The 20,835-nt window shown below is 43.4% G+C and overlaps 2 protein-coding genes across 4 annotated transcripts in view; one reads left to right on the top strand and one right to left on the bottom strand.

Annotated features, from left to right (window-relative positions):
* The window catches only part of DCSTAMP (dendrocyte expressed seven transmembrane protein), a 42,018-nt gene extending 40,011 nt beyond the window's left edge, over positions 1-2,007 (top strand). For all 3 annotated transcript variants that reach the window (XM_081874466.1, XM_081874468.1, XM_081874467.1), the window contains one exon: positions 49-2,007. In XM_081874466.1, coding sequence (XP_081730592.1) covers positions 49-132 — 84 coding nt within the window. In that variant the 3' untranslated portion in view covers positions 133-2,007. The remainder of the gene's footprint in view (positions 1-48) is intronic.
* The window catches only part of DPYS (dihydropyrimidinase), a 48,665-nt gene continuing 29,675 nt past the window's right edge, over positions 1,846-20,835 (bottom strand). The window contains exons 8-10 of the mRNA XM_081874435.1: positions 5,516-5,723; positions 2,791-2,893; positions 1,846-1,984 (exon numbers count right to left, since the gene is read on the bottom strand). Coding sequence (XP_081730561.1) covers positions 2,819-2,893; positions 5,516-5,723 — 283 coding nt within the window. The 3' untranslated portion in view covers positions 1,846-1,984; positions 2,791-2,818. The remainder of the gene's footprint in view (positions 1,985-2,790; positions 2,894-5,515; positions 5,724-20,835) is intronic.

The following is a 20,835-nucleotide window of genomic DNA, read 5'->3' as shown; positions in this document are numbered from 1 at the left end:
TTGTAGGCACTCACTTGTAAATATAACTATATTTCCTCTCTTCCTCAGTTACATTTCTGGTTCCCAATCCTCCAGGCAATGAGGAGTTCGAGGAAGAAACAAACAGAGGTGGCAAAAGTCGGCAGCGTTTAGCGACGCAAAGAAAATCTCTATGAAGAAATCCATGGTTTTACAAGTGAATAAACGGTCTGATGCATTTGATTTTTCTTACATTCATTCACTTTTCACCTCTGACTCTCACCTTGTCATTCAGCTTTGAAGTCATCAAGCTGTACAGACTTGTCGGTCTGACACCCTAAGTGATACCACTGCATAATTCACATATTTCTTTCTTTACCTGCCTCCTCCCTTGCATCTTCTAGTAGGAGAGCTCAGAATTATTCGCTTTCTTTCTCTTTTCTTTTCTGCTGCCTTTGTCTGATCTTTGCCAATGTTCTTTTCTGTGGGTGGATTTGCCCCCCCCCCCCGCCTGGCACTATATATCTATCATCACCCAAGTGTCATCAGTCCCTCCAGCCACCTTCCACTTCATGTTTTATTTTTCACAGATGAAAGAACTCTAGCTTTCGACTCAACATGAACGATGCAAATTTGAAATGAAGGGTTTTAGTTATTCAGAACCAATTAGGATTACTGGGTTTCTTTCCTAATGTTGCTTCTAGTGGTTCTGTGACCTCATTCCACACACAAACTCACTCCATCCTTGTGTACACCAGGGATGCTGCCTATACAGAGCCCCTCTGACTCACCCATTCCACCCACATTCTAAAAATACAGGACTTCCTCTCCTTCCTCATTTTTTTAAAGGGAATGAGATGTTGAATTTGATGTGGGGAAAAATCCCCTAAATCAGATCAGCTGCAGTTTGAAAAATTAATGAAGGCCTGACCCAGTTGTCTTGGGATGGCAATCAAAACTGGCAAGGTCCGGAACACTGACACTCCTGAAGTATGACCTATATGTAATGTGCAGAATGCCTGGAGGGTTGCTTGTTTATTTTTCTCCTTTGCTTTGCTACAAAATCCAAAGACTGTGAGTAACTCATTTCCCCAGAGAAACTGCTCCAGACTTGCGTTTTGCCATGACCATGGTTGAACTCTTCATTTCTATGGTGGTAGCGTGAATTTCGACCAGATTTTGCAGATAGAAGGGTGGAGGGTTCATGGCCACCAAGATTGAGACACTAGGACAGTAGTAGGGGGAGCCGAGTATTCATCTTCATAGGTGGGACAACAGAGTAGATAATCCCTTAGTGGTACAGTGAATAATGTGGCCTGTGTTAAATCCCAGGTATGTCTCGCTGCAGGATTCTAGAATTGGGAGTTATTAGCCATTATGAAGCTTATTTGTATTGAATCAAGCAATTGCTTGATTATGTTAATTTGAAGTGATAGCCAGAGCATGTGTACTAATAGATTGATATTTTTTTTTGCAAGTTAGATCAGCCTCAGATGAGCTCCGATGGTGCTGTGCCAATGATCCCAACCCAAAACAAAATGAATCACCGTGCCAACTACAAACTGAAGCACATGACTATCCACATACAATTGTGGTAATAGCTTTATCACAGTAGGAGACTTCCGTGATGACTGGTGCAAGGCTGACTGCTTTCCAATTAGATGTCTTAATCATGAGGATTACTACATAATACAGAGATGGGACTGGGGCACGGCAACCCCCCCCCCCATGTCCTCATATAAAATCACAATGGACCTCAGGAAAGGTTTGCATAGTAATATAAATGCACTTATTTATACTGCATTTATATTATACTAATAGAAATGCACTTATTTATATAAATATAAAATGTCTGTAAACCTTCAAAAGAGGTAGCAATGGTAAAAATTGTAGAGGAAAATAGTCATTTATGAACTGAGATAAAATGCTGGTGCATCATACAGAAATCAAAATTGCAGACTAATAGGATTCCAGAGTAGGTTGCAGAAGCAGGGCGAACAGAATTATTTTCATCTGGTTTTTTGACCTAGAGAGACAAGAGGAAGAAAACATGATGCAATCCTTCCAAAGGAGGATGTCTCTTACTTCTGTCACCAAGAGAGGCAATAAGAGTAAAGAGCTTATAGAATTACTAACGGGTGGGATTCAACAAAGTGTGCAGCCACAGTTTCCCCATGATTTCTAGTCATGGGTCCAAGAGGTAGGGTGTGGGGTTTTGTTTTTTGGTCCCGTCACTTTCCTTGGGGAAGACCTCTTTACGGTGGAGTTGGAACAATTGTCAATAGGATTTTCTGCAGACTGGCATTTGCTCTGATGTTGCAGTAAACAGGTTTTCTCAGGGGAAGCAGTGGGACAAAAATAAAACCCTTCTTGGTCCTGTAACTAGAAATTGTGGGACAAACAAAAAACAGCTGTGGATGGGTCCCTAAATTGTTGCACAAGTGGAATGAGCTCTGTTCACACAAAGGCACAGTTCCATCTAAATCTGCCTCTGGAGGGTTGTGGGAACCCCTAGGGGGCGCAAGGGAAACCACTTAAGGCTTTGTTGAATTGCACCCATCGTTTCGTCACTCCTCTGCAGTATAGCTGTCTTCATGGCAGCTTCTACTAGATTCTAAACCTCCTTGGTGCAGAATCACAGACCTGAAAGACACTCATGGATATAACCCAGACTGACCCCTCCCACCCCCCAGAACAATACTTTTCATGTGCGGGATGGGAATGCAGTGAAGGCAAGGGCCTTGGTGTGGACTTTCATCCCACAGGTTACTTGCGTGGGGCCAGAACTGCTTTGGGACCAGTCAGTTTCCAATGACCAAATGAGACACTCACATGTCAAAGATGAACTGTATTGTGGGAATTATTTTCCCTCAGCAGCAACTGCAATCACTTTGCCCACATATGGTGCTCGCTTGACAGGAACAGGCTGGCAAACCTGCAACAACATATTTTGTTTTTATTTCTTTCCCATTCTCCTTCCCTGCCCACCCCCACCCCCACCTCAAGAAACTTGTCAAAATCAAAATCAACAGCAGTTCAAAACCCATGGGTGGAATTCACATGCTTGCAAAGTCCACCTTCATGGGGTGTTTACTTGGAATGCCCCTCTCCTGGAGACTTGTCAAAGCTTGGACCTGAGACCTTTGAGGGGAGACAGATAAGATTTTCAAGATTTGACTGCCTTGAGCAGCAAAAATCCACCCTCTTTCCAGCAGTCTTAATGCATTCCGTGCCCCATTGCTTGACACTTCCTGGCCCCAGCGAAGATCTGTTGTCCTGTTGTCTTTTTATTTCAGACCATTCTGGTTTTAAGGGGAATGGATTGTTTTAAAAGCTGGCAGAGAGACATTTCAAGGTTCATTTGGAATGGGAAGAAACCTAGAATAAAACAAACTGCTCATAGACTGAAAGGATAGAGGAGGTTTTGCCCTACCAGACCTCAAACTATACCATAAGGCAACAGGTCTGGCCTGCATCCATGAATGGATGATACTAAAAGATACAGACTTGCTGGATATAGAGGGTTTGACAACCACTATGGTTGGCATGCCTACCTAGCTTATGATAAGGTGAAAGTCCACAAAGGGTTTCTAAACCACATAATAAGAAAATCTTTATACAAATATGGAGTAAACATAGAGGACTATTAGAACCTAAAATCCCCCTGGTGGGCCTCACGCATAGAAGCTTTAGCTGTGAAGAAGAAAAATATGAAGGGCAACGTACAACATGCTATTAGAAGAGAAAAGTAACAAATCAAAATTAAAGCACTTTGAAGCATTTCGTATATATTTGATTGGCTTCAATACTTCCAAATTAATGAAAGATTAGGCAGAAATAAACAAAAAGGGTTCGCTGAAGAAACATCTAGGTTAGAATAGAACTTAATTCAGCCCAAAGGGAAACATTTATCAAAGATGTACAACCTCCTCCTTGACTGGGAAGTCAAGGAGGAGGAGGTGAAATTGGTTATGGTACGCTGGGCTCAAGATACTGGACACTATATATACAGGTGAAACTCGAAAAAATAGAATATCGTGGAAAAGGAAGGAAGCACGAAGTGCTCCAAAATCTCCTGGTAGACAGCTGTGTTGACCCTGGACTTAATGAAGCACAGTGGATCAACACCAGCTGGTGACATGGCTCCCCAAATCAACACAGACCATGGAAACTTCACACTGGACTTCAAGCATCTGGCATTGTGTGCCTCCCCATTCTTCCTCCAGACTCTGGGTCCTTGGTTTCCAAATGAGATGCAAAAGCTGCTCTCATCAGAAATGAGATTGACATATTTCGCTTTGCATGTCATGAGTCTATCTCATATATTAGTTTCACCTTTTAAGTTGAATTACTGAAATAAATGAACTTTTCCACGATATTCTAATTTTCCGAGTTTCACCTGTATATGATTGAATGGGAAAGGCTTTAGAGGGAAGACATAAGGTTCACTGCATGTTACAATTTTAGAGAAAACGGATGAAGATGTTATACAGATGGTACCTCACTCTGGCCAAGTTGTACAAGAAAAGTTCAGATGTCTGTTGGAGATGTAAAAATGGGGTAGGTACCTTTATGCACATGTGGTGGGATTGTAAGAGGATAAGAGAATTGTTGGATACTACATATAACAAACTCAAAAAGATTTTCAAATTCTCATTTAAAAAAAAAAACCCTGAAGCTATGTCCATGGAAATTTTAAAAAATATCAGACCCCTTTTTATGTAAGCAACTGCAGTGGCTAGGATCTTAATAACAAAGAATTGGAAAGGCGAAGTATCCCCACAAAAATGGACTGGCAAGAGAAAATGATAGAGTATTTACAACTTGCAAAAATGACTGTGAGAATAAGAGGAAACTCAAAGCAGAGTTATTAAAGATTGGATAATATTTAAAGAATACATTAAACATTATTGTGATAATGCAAATCTCCTGAAAGACCCAGACTGAATCTTGAAACACAGAGAAATTATATAGCAAAAACTTTCATGTTAAATAATGGAAAAATAAAATAATAATGAAATGCGTACAATGAGGTGAATCGGAAGTCAAAAGTGTGTTATGTTAAATGGGAGATTGTATGTATTGTATTACACTGTCTAAGTTATATGTAAATTGTTGTATAATAAAGGTTATTTTAAAATTAAAAGAAAAAAAGAGATCTGTTGTCGTGCAGCCAAAGTTACGGCTGCATTAGATTTGTGTACAAGATCTCAGCTCATATGGCCTCATGATGATTCTTGTACATGTTTCCTTGCCACATGTTTCTTCTCCCTTTCCCTGCATTATGTGCATTACGAGCCCTCTGTTCATTAAGCCACACTCCTTATTATGACTTGATATTACTGTCCTCAAAAACATGCTTTAAATAGTTAAGAACAGAAGCTTGCTGAGATACCACAGTAAGAAATTCTATGTTTTTAAACCTATGCATGTTTATCAGCACCAGAGTGGCAGCAGGGCCCTCCTGGTGGTGGTGCTGTACTTTTAGTCAAAGGAGAGAGATTCCTACAATCATATTATGCATAAAGACTTACAGAATTACTATTATCATACACACCTGATCCCGCTGCCTGATCCGTTTGTAGACATATTCAGGGAATGGCTTACGGGGAATATATCTCCCATCTCCTGCTGCAACGTGGAACACGCCGTTTTGGTAAACCACTTTGCCTCGCGAAATGGTCACCACTGCTACCCCATGGCAGACCATGCCTTCAAATATGTTGAAGTCGATGGCTTGGTGGTGAGTCTTTGCTGAGATAGTCCTGTATTGGAAAAAACATGAAACAATGATGCAAACTGTCACCATGGCTGTTTTGAAATCAGCAAATTTTGGATTCCGCTGAGATTCTTTGAAGTCTAAGGAAAACATGGAATTGCGACAAAGGCAGCAATCATTAGAAACTCTGCCATAGTAGTAAGCTCCACTGGAACAAGCAGTGCTCACTTCCAAGTGTTTAGGGTGGTCTTTTAAATCACAAATTTGAAGCAAAATCTACTGGAAAACATAAATTGGAGCTGAACAAGAGTTTTCCTCTTTTAGGGAAGAAACTCCGCTGTGGTCTCACTTAGCTCTCATTAACTTCTATGTAAAAAAGCTTCTGCAGAGAAATGCCTGGTTGAGCTGCCATTGGACTATATTCTTTAGAAGCAACCAAAAACAATACAACTGCCAGCGGTTCATTGAGTAGTTACAAATGATTTAAGAGGAAGGATTTCCCCAAAAATAGAGAAAAGTGCAATCTCATTTTTAATAGCAAAATTTGGGGTGGGGGTGGGAGAGAGAGAGAGAGAAAGAGAGAGAGAGAGAGAGAGGTGATTCCTATACAGTGGTACCTCAGGTTAAGAACTTAATTTGTTCTGGAGGTCAGTTCTTAACCTGAAACTGTTCTTAACCTGAGGTACCACTTTAGCTAATGGGGCCTCCCTCTGCTGTCGCGCTGCTACCACGCGATTTCTGTTCTTATCCTGAAGTAAAGTTCTTAACCTGAGGTACTATTTCTGGTTTAGCAGAGTCTGTAACCTGAGGTACCACTGTAACTCCTGTTCTCTTAAAATGCAGCAAGCATCACCTGCATCTGTTGAGGCCACCAGGTTATTTATTGCTTATTTCTTTCTAGGAATGCGTTCGCTCCTCAATGCTTTTTGCATTTTAATTTCACCTAAGCAGCAGATATTACGAAAACACTGCTTTTCCATATTTATGTATTCATTCTAAATATTTGTGTATCGTCCTTCAAAAGAAAGAAAAAGTCTTTCTCTAGGGCAGCTTACAGCAACAATGCAATATGAAAAACAAAGAAAACAATATAGGTGCAAAAGCAGCATTAAAACCAATCACTGGAAGCTAAACGGTCTCAAATCCCCACTCGACCTTGGGCCAGTCACTGCCTCTCAGCCTAACCTACATCACAGGGTTGTTGTGGGGATTAAATGAGGAGAGGTAGAATAAGGTGGAATAAAAGTGCAATCAATCTGAACCAGTAAGAGTAAGATCTGAGGAGTGGAAATGCTCCTGTGAGTTACCTTTAAACCGGTGACATGAGGTTTGATTATTTATTGAATTTATATACCACCCTATACCCAGTCTCGGGACACGGGTGGCACTGTGGGTTGAAACACGGAGCCTAGGACTTGCCGATCAGAAGGTCGGCGGTTTGAATCCCAGCAACGGGGTGAGCTCCCGTTGCTCGGTCCCTGCTCCTGCCAACCTAGCAGATCGAAAGCACGTCAAAGTGCAAGTAGATAAATAGGTACCGCTCCAGTGGGAAGGTAAACGGCGTTTCCATGCGCTGCTCTGGTTCGCCAGAAGCGGCTTAGTCATGCTGGCCACATGCCCCGGAAGCTGTGGCCAGCTCCCTCAGCCAATAAAGCGAGATGAGCGCCGCAACCCCAGAGTTGGCCACGACTGGACCTAATGGTCAGGGGTCCCTTTACCTTTATTACCCAGTCTCAGGGGTGTGCAGAGAATAAAATATAAATATAAAACCTTAAAATAAAAACAACCCAATAACTCACAACCCCCCAAAACCACATTTTAAAAGGGGACTGGATCCTCACAATATTTAAAGTAAGACATATTTACTTGGCCTGACTCAGGATGTCCCAGGAACACACTATGTCTTTTGTTATGTAGTGACACTCTGCTCCAAGCCCAGACCCTCTGTGAAAAACCCTTTCAGAATCAAGGTGAGGTTTAATAATACAGCATTTTCTATAAATGGGTATGCACTGCACCTTAGTTTTAGTCATCTTTTTATAACACAAGGGTTTGCATGCGAGATCCAACTGCATACTGGTATAATTCAGATTGTATAAATAAAGGAAATTTGGCACCTCCTTTCCCCAAAATTGGACTTTTTGTAGCAAAAAAGAAATGCACCCCAAAATGTGGGATAACAGTTGCTTAAAACCACACTGTATATTTCCCCACAAACAAATCACAATGAATGCTGAATAAACCTCCCTATGAACTTTGTGCAAACAAATCGGGATGAATGTTCAGTAAATAGGTTGTCTGGAAGTGACCTTGCAGGTTGTTCCACGCCACGGATTTTCAGATGCCCTACTTCTGTAGACAGCTGCAGGAGATGGGTTTATCTCAGGCAGACTCTCCTTTCCTCCCTCTACACTCACCCTTTCACATTTTCCTTGGCTTTGAACTATGTGTGTTATTTTGCAATGGAAGTTGTCAGAACTCCTCAGCAGAAAGGCACTCACCAGAGTCTTTCCAAAAGAGGAAGATTCCCGCCCCCCTCTATTTTTAAACCAAGTGCATTCACAAAACTGCAGGGAATCAATGGTTGTGCAGAGGGGTGCTCGCCCTGAAGGCAGATGATGAGCCACTGCTGTTAAAACTGCTTGCCATATTTGACAAGAGGATGACTTTTTACCAACTAACCACATCTACTAAGAGTCTAACGTAAAGCTGCCCACCTGTCACATATCCCCACCTGTCACAGCAAGCCTGAGTTCAGCACTGCCATTTTATCCCTTCCTAACAGCTGTGTCTCCTTCCCCTTTTATGTATCTCTCTCTCTGGCATGTCCATGATCTCACTCACCTCTGAGTCTTGTGAGATGGGAAAAACTGCTACTTTGCATGTGATCTTCCAGATTCTTTCATCCCCCCCCCCCCCATCACAAAACAGGATCTCTAAGATTCCGCCTTACAATCCTGTATTGGGCAACTACCCAACTCAAGCCTCTTCCCTCCATCACCGCCATAGTAATTAAGGACATGCTCCAAGCAACAGGCAGGTAAGTTAGCCTGTACAATGTGGCGTTGCACCTCCCTGCCCCATGCCTCTGTAAAGTTGCATTTTAAGCTACAAAGCCATTTTATTGCTTTTAAATCATTGTTTATTGGCATGTTGTGACATTTAAACGTTTTATTCTTTTATAAGTAAATGTTGCCATTGCAACTAGTGTGCTTATTGCTAGCTCTCTGGAGCAAGAACCTTAGTATTGATTGTTCCTAAATCCCCTTCATTCCCCCTCCTCGCAATAAGCAAAGTAAGCAGAGGAAGTGCGATCCTGTCTCTCTCTGTGCATGCTGTTTTCTGCTGTAAAGATACCAAGAATAGTATTATTATTAATTCTACAAAATTAGCTTTTTCTTGACTATGTGTGTTCACACACACGTGTGTGTACAAACACACTAGCAGATTTCACAGCAAAATGCACTCTGCACCTGCTCAGGAACCCTCCCATCATTTCTTCCTCCATATGTTCCAAGGTTAAGCCTGCTAAAATCAGATGCCAGAACTGAGCCCTGATCAATCTTGCTCCAAAGATAGCTCTAGCGGGAGGAAGAACTGTTCTTTATTTAAGCGGCTTGGAGGAGGTAACCTATTTTCCCAAACCATCACCGTTAAATGCAGGCTCATCTCTTGGTGGTGCCAGTTATATACTCCTCTAGGCCTAAAGAGGTAAAAGGAAAAGCAAGAAAATGAACCAGTCTTCTCTTATATCCATCAAATTTGTCAATAGTTCTCAACCACCCTGATAAAAAACCAAAACCCAATACAGCAGCAATTCTGAAACACAATTTTTAACTCTGTGAACAAAAGTCATTCATTCTCAGTGCGGACAGGACCCAATTCAGATCTATTATTTATTTACCTCTGAGCTTTAAAGATGGACTGAAGGTCATGGGAACCCTGCTCCAAATGGGAATGTACTTCATGCTTACAGGAACACTTTTAGTTTACCAAAGGTCCACTCATTTACCTCTCAAGGCTGCTGCAGCTGCTTATCCCTCACAATTTATAACCCTCAGTCAAGGAACTGCTGCAGCTCATCTGCCTGGTGGCAAAGGCGGCAGAGGGTGTTTGGGACCGAGCCATCCTCCCTTCCACTCAGAGCTCTTGCCTGTCACAAATTAGGAGTCCTCAGCTAAGGCAGCACTGAAGCCCTCCAGCTTACCTGCTTGGAATTCTGGGAATAGAAAGCCACTGCCCTGAAGGTCAAAGGTGAGGTTTTGACATGTGCCACACTGCCCACCGATATTAGGCAATATGTACCAACAAGTTGGGGGATCTCAGCCTTGTCAGATGGACCTTGGAGCATTTCCCTGCTTTGTCCCTCCTTCAAGTACACATGGGAGCTGGGCACAAAATGGTGGCTCATGGAGCAGATCCATCTGCGTTCCTTACAGCAGGACAACCTGAGCGCACAACCTAAGTGGAAATTTGCATTTGACCTGTCATCATGCCATGAATCTATGTGCTAAGTTGCCTCACACATTTGCATAAAAATAATGATCAGGCTTAGTTCATTCATCTGCCTGAAGTGCTCCTGAATAAAACACAAGCCTTGATATAGTGAACAGACCCTTTTGTCATTTTGTAGCTTTCCTCGTTTGCCTTGGTGCCCCTGCTTTTCAACCAAAACAGACTTTCAAAGCAGCTTAAAATCAGAATCCAAAGTAAAGGTACACTAGGGATTCATGGAGTCCAGATTCCAGGCTCCTTCCTCTGGAAGTGGGCAGAATGTGTTACAGGTAGGGCAAGGGGCAGGAAACTCAGGCCCAGGACATTCCCAGGGGAACTGAAGGAGGCAGTGGTGCACCCGCTTTTAAAGAAAACATCATTAGATCCCTTAGATCTATCCAATTACCGCCCGGTTTCGAATCTTCCATTCCTGCGTAAGGTGATTGAGAGAGCGGTTGCTGAACAGCTTGGTAGGTTTCTGGATGAAACATCGGCTCTGGATCCATGCCAGTCCGGCTTCCGCACTGGTCATGGGACCGAGGCAGCTCTGGTTGCCCTAACAGATGATCTCCGCAGGCAACTGGATCGAGGCGGGTTGGGGCTGCTGATTCTTCTAGACCTGTCAGCAGCCTTCGACATGGTCGATCACGAACTCCTGGACCACCGCCTTGCCGACGTGGGGATCCAGGGCACAGTCCTTCAATGGTGTGTGGAGTGCCCCAGGGCTCTCCCCGATGCTTTTAAACATCTTTATGCGCCCCCTCGCCCAGCTTGTCCGGAGTTTTGGGCTGGCTGCCATCAGTATGCTGATGACACCCAACTCTATCTGTTGATGGATGGCCATCCTGACTTGGCCCCAGACACACTGATCAGACGCTTGGAAGCTGTGGCTGGATGGTTACGTGGGAGCCGGTTGAAGTTAAACCCTTCGAAGACAGAGGTCCTCTGGCTGGGACGGGACGATATGGGATTGAGGGGCAACTCCCATCTCTTGCGGGGGTGCAATTAGTGCCAGCACCGTCCGTTAAGTTTGGGTGTAATCTTTGATACCTCCCTCTCCATGGAGGCGCAGATTGCAGCTATAACAAAGGCGGCATTTTTTCATCTCCGCCAAGCTAAACAGTTGGCTCCTTACCTCTCTCGCCCTGACCTAGCCACTGTGATCCACGCGACGGTCACCTCCACACTGGATTATTGTAACTCGCTCTACGTGGGGCTGCCTTTGAGACTGACCCAGAAACTCCAGCGGGTGCAGAATGCCGCAGCGAGACTCCTTACGGGGTCTTCGCTGCGAGATCACAATCATCCGGTGCTATACCAGCTGCACTGGCTCCCGGTGGAGTACAGGATCAGGTTTAAGGTGCTGGTTTTAACCTTCAAAGCCCTATACGGCCTAGGACCCTCGTACCTACGGGACCGCCTCTCCTGGTATGCCCCACAGAGGAACTTACGGTCTTCAAATAAAAACATCTTGAAGGTCCCAGGCCACCGAGAGGTTAGGCTGGCCTCAACTAGAGCCAGGGCTTTTTCGGCTGCGGCTCCAACCTGGTGGAACGCTCTGTCACAAGAGACAAGGGCCCTGCAGGACTTGACATCTTTCCGCAGGGCCTGCAAGACAGAGCTGTTCCACCAGGCCTTTGGTCAGGGCGCAGCCTGACTCCCTCCTTTGGCAATCTTTACAAAACTTTAGTTTATGGTTGCCATCAATTTTGATTTTAATTAATTTTTATAATGTTTTTATAATGTTGCACTGTTTTAGTGTTGTTAGCCGCCCTGAGCCCGGCTTCGGCTGGGGAGGGCGGGATATAAATAAAATTTATTATTATTATTATTAAATGCCTATCTAGCCCTCTCAAGGCCACACCCCTCACCCCCCCCTTCCACAAGCACTTTTGCCTGGTGGGAATGTGTCCTTGACCTCTGATAATGCCTCTTGGCTGCTGAGGTAGAAGACAGTAGGGTGGGTGGGTATGGAAAGAATTTGCATTCATTTCTCCACCCACTTTCATCTTTGGCCCTGCCCACCATGTGCATGCAGCAATGGAAAGCTGTTCAGATGGGATTGTGGCCTTTGGTCTGAAAAAGATTCCCCATACCCGAGAGACCAACTAGCACAAGTAGCAGATTTGGGGCCTAGCAGTCCTCTACATTTCCCAACGTACACTGTCTTAGGCTACGGCATAATTGCCACACTGTTCATTCTGGTCTTGCGCTCCTGTCACAATAGTTAATAATGCTTGGAGTTCGGGACCAGAGTATAATTATCTCCAGAACATCCTTAGGGAAGGGAACATATAAAATCCACTGGCACATTCAATTTATGGATTCAGAAACAATGCAAAGCGAGTCAAGAAACAAATAAACCCCAAGTGTATCATTAAAAAGTTGAGAGAGGTTTGTGTGGGTTTTTAAACTTGCGAACTATTTTTTAAATACAGAATTGGAATCACTGGGCAGTTTTCAGCCTGCACAGACAAGTGGATGAAGCTGGTTTACACCCAGATAACCACTGGTCCCTAAAGCCCAGAAATATCCACTGTAACTGGCAGCAGCCTTGCTTGCATACAACACTAAGTCACAGTTAACGTCAACCATTGTTTGCTTAATAAACCATGGTTAAAGCTCAAGTCATCTCCCAGCCAATCATGCAAACCATGGCTTGCCAGGCCACAGCCTAGTTTCTCTTCCCATTGCCTTCTCCACATCTCCCCAATATCCCAAACATCTTCACAGTTCACTAGCAATTCCTCACTGGGCTCACAGCCTCACTGGCCAACTGTATAGAAGAGAGTGTGGAAACCCTGCTTGGACACTCTTGGCAACTGGCTCTTGCCTCTCCCACGACTCAGGCAGTACTACTTTTGATAACTGAGCTCCTTTGTCTGGAGAAGGCAAGGATGATCCCAGGACCTTAGGTGGAATTCAATCTCACTATTATGAAAGTTCCACCTGTGTAAGCTTTTCAGTTTGCCAGATGGAATGATCTCCCACTTTCCTTCCCTGTGCGCTGTTCTTGACCCACCCACCCCTAGTCACTTTCAGGGATGTATGGGGGTAGGAGAGCGGGGAAGGCTGTTGCACAAGCAGAAGTCCTAGAGCAGTGCTTCCACCGACAGGGCTCTTCAGGTACTAATCTGCAAGTAAAGCACATGTCCTACCAACGAGGAATGACCATTTGCCAAAACTATTATAGCCTGCTCTTCATTTAAAAAATCTAACTCCAGAGTGGGTTACAGTATAATATGCAGTAACATAGATTACATGAAACCAGGAAGCATAAATGCCATAATAAAAGACAGCAGTCAGTGAGGCCAAAGCTGCCCAACTCCATGTCCAAGGTCAGTACAGGTTGGATCTGTGTAGAAAGGGCATTCTACACTTGGACTGCCAGCCTATTTTGTTGCCTATTACAGGTGCTGCCACCTATCACAGATTCAGCCAACACTGAGGGTAGCACCACCTGGGCTCCCTGCTGAAATACAAGAGGCACCAATAGTACTGGCATTCCACTGGCTCTTGAAGACACAGCTGTTTAGGCAAGCATTCCCCTGAACTCAAACTTCCTGATCCAATTGTTTTAATTGATCTTTTAATAGTTTGAATTGTTATGCTTTTTGATGGACTTGTTTTCTTGTAAATTTTAATTATGAGTGGTTTGAATGATTCGGTGGAATTGTTTTATTGTGCATTTTAACTACGCATGGATTTTATAAATGATTTTATACTTGTAAACTAAATAGAGGCCATTTGGGCATGTAAACTCTTTACAAAGTAATAAATGTTTTAATTTTAATTTTTAATTGTATGTTTTTATTATTACAAATGTGTTTTCCAAGAGCGGGTGGTCCTAAACTATTGAGGCCCATCAGCCCATGATGGGATTTATGGTCCAAAATATCTGGAGGGTAGCAGGCTGCTTTAAACAAAGTATACTGAGTGCTCTTTCATGGATATAAATGTACATAGGTGAGATACCTTGGCCTTACATCTAGTGATGTTTTCACTAGGTCTGTCACAAATGTTTTTAAAGATTTGTTGATTTATTTCCAAACATAAAGGGACCCCTGACTGTTAGGTCCAGTCGCGGACAACTCTGGGGTTGCAGCGCTCATCTCGCTTTATTGGCCGAGGGAGGTGGCGTACAGCTTCCGGTCATGTGGCCAGCATGACTAAGCCGCTTCTGGCAAACCAGAGCAGCGCACGGAAACACCGTTCACCTTCCCGCCAGAGCAGTACCTATTTATCTACTTGCACTTTGACGTGCTTTTGAACTGCTAGGTTGGCAGGAGTAGGGACCGAGCAATGGTAGCTCACCCCATTGCAGGGATTCAAACCGCCAACCTTCTGATCGGCTAGCCCTAGGCCCTAGGCCACCCACGTCCCATGCTTCCAAACATAAGTGACCCTTTACTTGAAGCTGTCTGTTTGCTGTGTGAACATGAAATACATATTAAGGCAGGAATGGGGAATCTGTGGCCCTCCAGATGTTGTTGGACTCCAACTCCTATCAGCCCCATCCAGTATGGCCAGAGGTCAAGAATGATGCGAGTTGTAGTTCAACAGCATCTTGGAGGGCTACATGATCCCTATCTCTACAAGGCACGCTGTATATGTGATGAAGCACACCTGTCTCTTTCACCATCCCTCTTTAGAAAAAGAAAACTCTTTCATAGTTTGGGCTAGCCTTTCTGGACCCCAGGCAACACCCACAACAATTAGAAAGTACCTGTAGACATGCAAACGAAGCAGAACAGCACAGTCTCTGATTAAAAAACAGCTTTGACAGTTCTGGAGGGCCAGTGGCGTAGCGTGGGTTGTCAGCACCCGGGGCAAGGCAAGTGATTTGCGCCCCCTAACCCGTGGATTTGCGCCCCCTAACCCGTGGATTTGCCCTAACCCCAGAAGTTGCGCCCGGTGCGGCCGGCCCCCCCTGCACCCCCCACGCTACGCCACTGTGGAGGGCTCAGCTCGATAAAAGTTTCACATCAAACTGTTTTCTGTTATCACTGACAACTTCATTGCTGCAGAGCATTGCCAGGAAGCTCCTGGAAGTTCCTGCAATTGCTTTGAATGTCTGGCTGGTATTGATTGCTCAGCTAATGGCAAAAGCTTCTGAACGAAACTGCAGCTGCCAATTTGTAATTTATGACCATGAGCGCCTATTTCGGCCAACCTTACTACTAGTGCACCTGAGCACAGGAAGTGGACAATAGTCAGATACGGGATTTACTGAGCCCAACAGGGCAGCCCTTATCCACTGGTGCCTTCCAGGTGTTTTGAACAGCAACTCTTGTTGCTGTGTGGCTGATAGGAGTTGTAGTACATAACATTTGGAGGGTACCATGTTGATGAAGGCCACAACAGGAGTGCTATAATTAAGCTTGGGCAAGGGTCGCAAATAGAACCCTCTGCACTTTCTTATAAAATTAATTTAAAAATTGGTTGGGTTTTTTTGTTTTTGTTTTTTAAAGGAGACAGCACAGGGAAATGGGGATGAATATGGGAAAGCTGAGTTTTAGCCTCTAAGGAACAAGGAACTTGAGTCTTCCGCACAAGAGAACTACAGATATGTAAATAACATGGCACTGCTTTCTTTGACTTCCTTGGAATTTTCTCTCTGCAGAAAGTAGCTGTTTTGTGAGACTGCATGTCAGAGGAAATGCACACTGTGTTCACACAGCAGCTGACTTTTGTGGCTTTGTTCTTTGTTCTTCCTTTTAACCAAAATAAAAGGGCAAGCAGATTGAAAGCGTGTGATCTTCCTTTGTGGGGAGGAGGGAAAAAAAGCGATGCCGTAAAATCTCCTTCATGAAATTACATGGATAAATTCCTAGGGAAATCAAAGTCTTGCACTTAATTCAATGGCGCAATAAGTAAAAAACCAGTAACCCATTTCTCTTAATTTCCTGTATCTTGAAATAGTAGCAGACAATTAAAATTTAAACACATACACACAATATACTAAGGAAGTGATATTTGTCCATTATCTGTTATATTTACTAACACTAATTCCAGGCAGCGCGCACAAGATTACAGAATTATAGGCCACGGGTTTATAATAGTAGTGTGCCTAAAACATACTGCGCCGTAAATATAAAGCTTGCAAAGACTTGTTTTACTGAAACAGAAATGACATTGAGACCTAATTACATGTTTTACTTTGGTAGTGTATGAAGAGACTAAGCACAAAGTCTAGCATTTGCAGGTGAGTCTGCAAAATTCAGGTACATTTATATGAAGTTGGGGGAGGGGGGAGAAATGGGTGGGAGGGCAGCCAGCACCCAGTCCCCCTCCCAAATCTTAACAGCCTGCTAGCTTCGCAGCGGCCACTGCGCTCTTTCTGATTTTGACTTTACCTCTTCTGCTCTGCCCATCATTTCCCTCACTGCAACAACCCACATACATTTCAGAAAAACCTGGGGTAACGCTGATAAAAATACGAGCCAGCCTCCTTTCCCATCCTCCAACATCACTCTCTAGCCTCTGTCTGCATTCTTCCTGCCACAGTATCTCCTGCTTTTGCGGCCATGTTTCTGCTGCAGCTATTTTAAATTGCTGCCTTTAAAAAAAAAAGGAAGGGCTGTGTTTGTTTCAACACAGCATGTGTCCTTTAAAACACACTGAACTGTTACGTGCAAGAAAACTGAGGAAAGGCAAAAGATCAGGCATAACAGGAAATAGAGGGAAGGATCACTGCTGAATCTACTGAATCACTGATGAAGTTCCAGGATTTTCCCAAGGATGCCCATACAGAAGAAGAGAGTGCCTACTGCTTACGGTAAAAAATAGGGCAGACAAGATCTAAATTGTACTCAGAGTCAGACCAGCAAAGGAAGCAGACAAATAAGCAGATTTCTGCATCCACATCCCTTTCAACGTAAAGAGTTTCATCTTTCAGACTGCACCATCAAAGTGGCAACCATGAAGCTCACTGGGTGACCTTGGGCCAGCCACTATCTCTCAGCCAAACCCACCTCACAGGGTTGTTGTGAGGATAAATTGGGGAGGAGAAACATGTACACCACCTTCAGCTCCTTGGAAGAAAAAGTGATATATAAATGTACAAAAAAAATTTAAATTTTTTTTGCATGTATTGCCTGCTGTCCCTCAAATTCAATACTTTTCATTCACATGTTCTCTTGCTAGTCAAAAGGCTAAGCAATTAAGGCTGCAACCCTATCCCTGGGAACTTACTCCTGGGTAGACGTATAGGATTGCACTGGTAATGCTCTTAAGAGAATTACTGATTCCAAACACGGCTCTCTTAAAGATTCATCCAGCTGCACCTTAAGAGCACAATATATCACAAAGCAGCACCCCCACAAGACTTTTTTGTTCACCCCAATAAACTGGGTGGTGTTGTTCAGTTAAAAAACAACAACACGTTTTCATGACATTGGTCAAAGTAATGGAGTAAAGAGTGAATATAGAATATTTCTTGTTGGGTTTGCTCTCCATCACTCTACAGGTGATAAATCTAAGGTGTCATGTATATCAAAGTGTGAAAAAAAGCTGTTTGGCAATTCAAAAATACCACAAAGTGAACGGTTTCTCGATATCTTAAGTGCTATTTAATGAATATTTCAGAGCTGGCATTTCCTGAATAGACGGGGGGAAGGCAATTCTTTCTCTCATACATTTTAAAACTGCATTCCAATACATCCTCCCTCAAATGCATTTTTTAAAATAAAAAAACCCCTGTCATATTATAGTGCAATTACTTCAAGTTTACTGTTAATCATTATTCTGCCTAAGGTGTGTGGTCTGTATCGACATTGTAACAAAGACTTTTTGGGTGCCTATTGCAATCCATAGCACATTAATTTGAGGCATATTTAGTTAAAATCAACTCAATCTGGGCTGCAATCTTCTGCATACTTATCAGGAAGCAAGACCCATCAAGCTCCATAGGTCCTACTTCTGAGTAGCTATGTACAGAACTGTGCCACATAAGCATATTTTAAACTGGAGTGCAACATAGTTTATTTGTAGCATGATCTCAATTCCTGCTGCACAGAATAATAATAAAGCGATAAAACATCAAACAGTAAAAACTTCCCTAAACAGGGCTGCTTTCAGATGTCTTCTAAAAGTCAGATAGTTGTTTATTTCCTGATGGGAGGGTGTTCCACAGGGCGGGCACCACTTTCAAGAATGCCCTCTGCCTGGTTCTCTGCAACCTCACTTCTCGCAGTGAGGGAACTGCCAGAAGGCCCTTGGAGCTGGACCTCAGTGTCCAGGCTGAACGATGAGGGTGGAGATGCTCCTTCAGGTATAGTGGGCCGAAGCCACTTAAGGCTTTAAAGGTCAGACTTCACAAGAAACCATAGTTTAGTGTGATGTGAACGAGCCCAGATGAGTCATTATTAAGGCTCATAATAATAATAAATTATGTTAGCTTATTATTTCACACAATGTTGCACGGACTGATCTTTTTGTATTTACTGGTTGTTAAGATGGTTATTTCAAATTGTTTCTAGTATTTGTTTTGAATTGCTATGCTTATTTTGTGAGCCACTTTGGGCATGATTTTGTAGAAAAATGGCATACAAATAATGAGATTGTGATGAGCAAAGGTCTGAACCAGGCACTTACTCTGTCTTTTCCTGCTTCACCTGCAACACCCAAACCTGGGAGTGAGACACAGGATCTGAGACCAACAGATACAAAGCAAAGTTGCTCCAACTGCAAATATGTTTTCTCATATCACTTTCCTTGTGACGCTACAGCTTGATTCTGCAAGCCTGCTGGAGAGGCTGCCCCTTTACTGCCAGGGTATTTAATTGCAAATGTTTTCAGCAGGTGACTGAATTCCAGAGTCTATCTCTTTGACATCATGGAAAATAAAAGGAGATGTAAGTAACAGCCTTTCTAACATAGGAGTGGGTAACAGGAACTTCACTTTTTTTTATTTCCCCTTTTAATTATGCCTGCATACAATTGCACTTCAGCCTTAGGGATTTTGGAAAGTCCTGCTGGAATCAATTGGGTTTACTTCTGAGGAAACCTGGTTAGCATTAAGCTGAAAGCTAGCTGGCTGTCTTAACTGCAGAGCAATAAATCATGACATTGTGTTGTTACGCAAAGGGGATCATTATGCCCAGTCCTAAGCTTTTATATGCTGGTGTGGCAGATCATTGTGTCAGGCGTTAAAGAAAACAAGTTTGCAGCCTGAACTCAGTGTGTTATTGTTGTGTGCTAACCCTGAATGTCAAGCATAGTTGATTGTATATGGATTTCTTTTGCTGGTCCCATAATATCCCCAACCATTTTTCACAGAGATGTCTAAATCTTCTCCAAAGGCTTCCAATGAAAGCCTCCCAATTCTCTCTAGTCGTGTATCAACATCTGCCCATCGCATTAGGCTGCCATCACATCTTGCATTTTTACTCTGTATTTTGTAATGTAGAAAAGGATGCTAAAGCAATGCTGAAGGTTTCTCTTTCAAATGTGCTAGCTGTCAAGGGAGTAACTGGAATTTCAATGTTAAGGGATAGCTTAATTATTTTCCCCCTACGATGCCCTCACACCCTCCAAACCTTGATTTCTGTAAAGTGAAGTCTCTTCCTTTCGTAACAATTGTGCTGGGAAGTATGGCTCACTTCAATCTTACTGTTTTGGGGTTTTTTTGTTCCATGGTTAAACTAGGAACTGTGTGGCAAACAACTTGGACTTGGTTTACACAGTACAATAAGCCAAACTAAGGCTGCATGCCCACATGCAGCCAAAGGAATGCTGTGATCACCAATAGTCAGCATGGATTTCTGAAAAATAAGTCATGTCAGACTAACCTGATCTCGTTTTTTGACAGAATTACAAGCCTGGTAGATGAAGGGAACGCAGTGGATGTAGCCTACCTTGATTTCAGCAAGGCATTTGACAAGGTGCCCCATGATATTCTTGTAAAGAAGCTGGTAAAATGCGGACTTGACTATGCTACCACTCAGTGGATTTGTAACTGGCTGACTGACTGAACCCAAAGGGTGCTCATCAATGGTTCCTCTTCATCCTGGAGAAGAGTGACTAGTGGGGTGCCACAGGGTTCTGTCTTGGGCCCGGTCTTATTCAACATCTTTATCAACGACTTGGATGATGGACTCAAGGGCATCCTGATCAAATTTGCAGATGACACCAAACTGGGAGGGGTGGCTAACACCCCAGAGGACAGGATCACACTTCAGAACGACCTTGACAGATTAGAGAACTGGGCCAAAACAAACAAGATGAATTTTAACAGGGAGAAATGTAAAGTATTGCACTTGGGCAAAAAAATGAGAGGCACAAATACAAGATAGGTGACACCTGGCTTGAGAGCAGTACATGTGAAAAGGATCTAGGAGTCTTGGTTGACCACAAACTTGACATGAACCAACAGTGTGACGCGGCAGCTAAAAAAGCCAATGCAATTCTGGGCTGCATCAATAGGAGTATAGCATCTAGATCAAGGGAAGTAATAGTGCCACTGTATTCTGCTCTGGTCAGACCTCACCTGGAGTACTGTGTCCAGTTCTGGGCACCACAGTTCAAGAAGACCACTGACAAACTGGAACGTGTCCAGAGGAGGGCAACCAAAATGGTCAAAGGCCTGGAAACGATGCCTTATGAGGAACGGCTAAGCTGGGCATGTTTAGCCTGGAGAAGAGGAGGTTAAGGGGTGATATGAT

This window comes from Podarcis erhardii (assembly GCF_964252035.2).
Source record: "Podarcis erhardii genome assembly, chromosome: 8".
NCBI lineage: Eukaryota > Metazoa > Chordata > Lepidosauria > Squamata > Lacertidae > Podarcis > Podarcis erhardii.
Note: the sequence above shows the minus strand (reverse complement) of the source record. Positions and strands in the feature narration are given on the sequence as shown.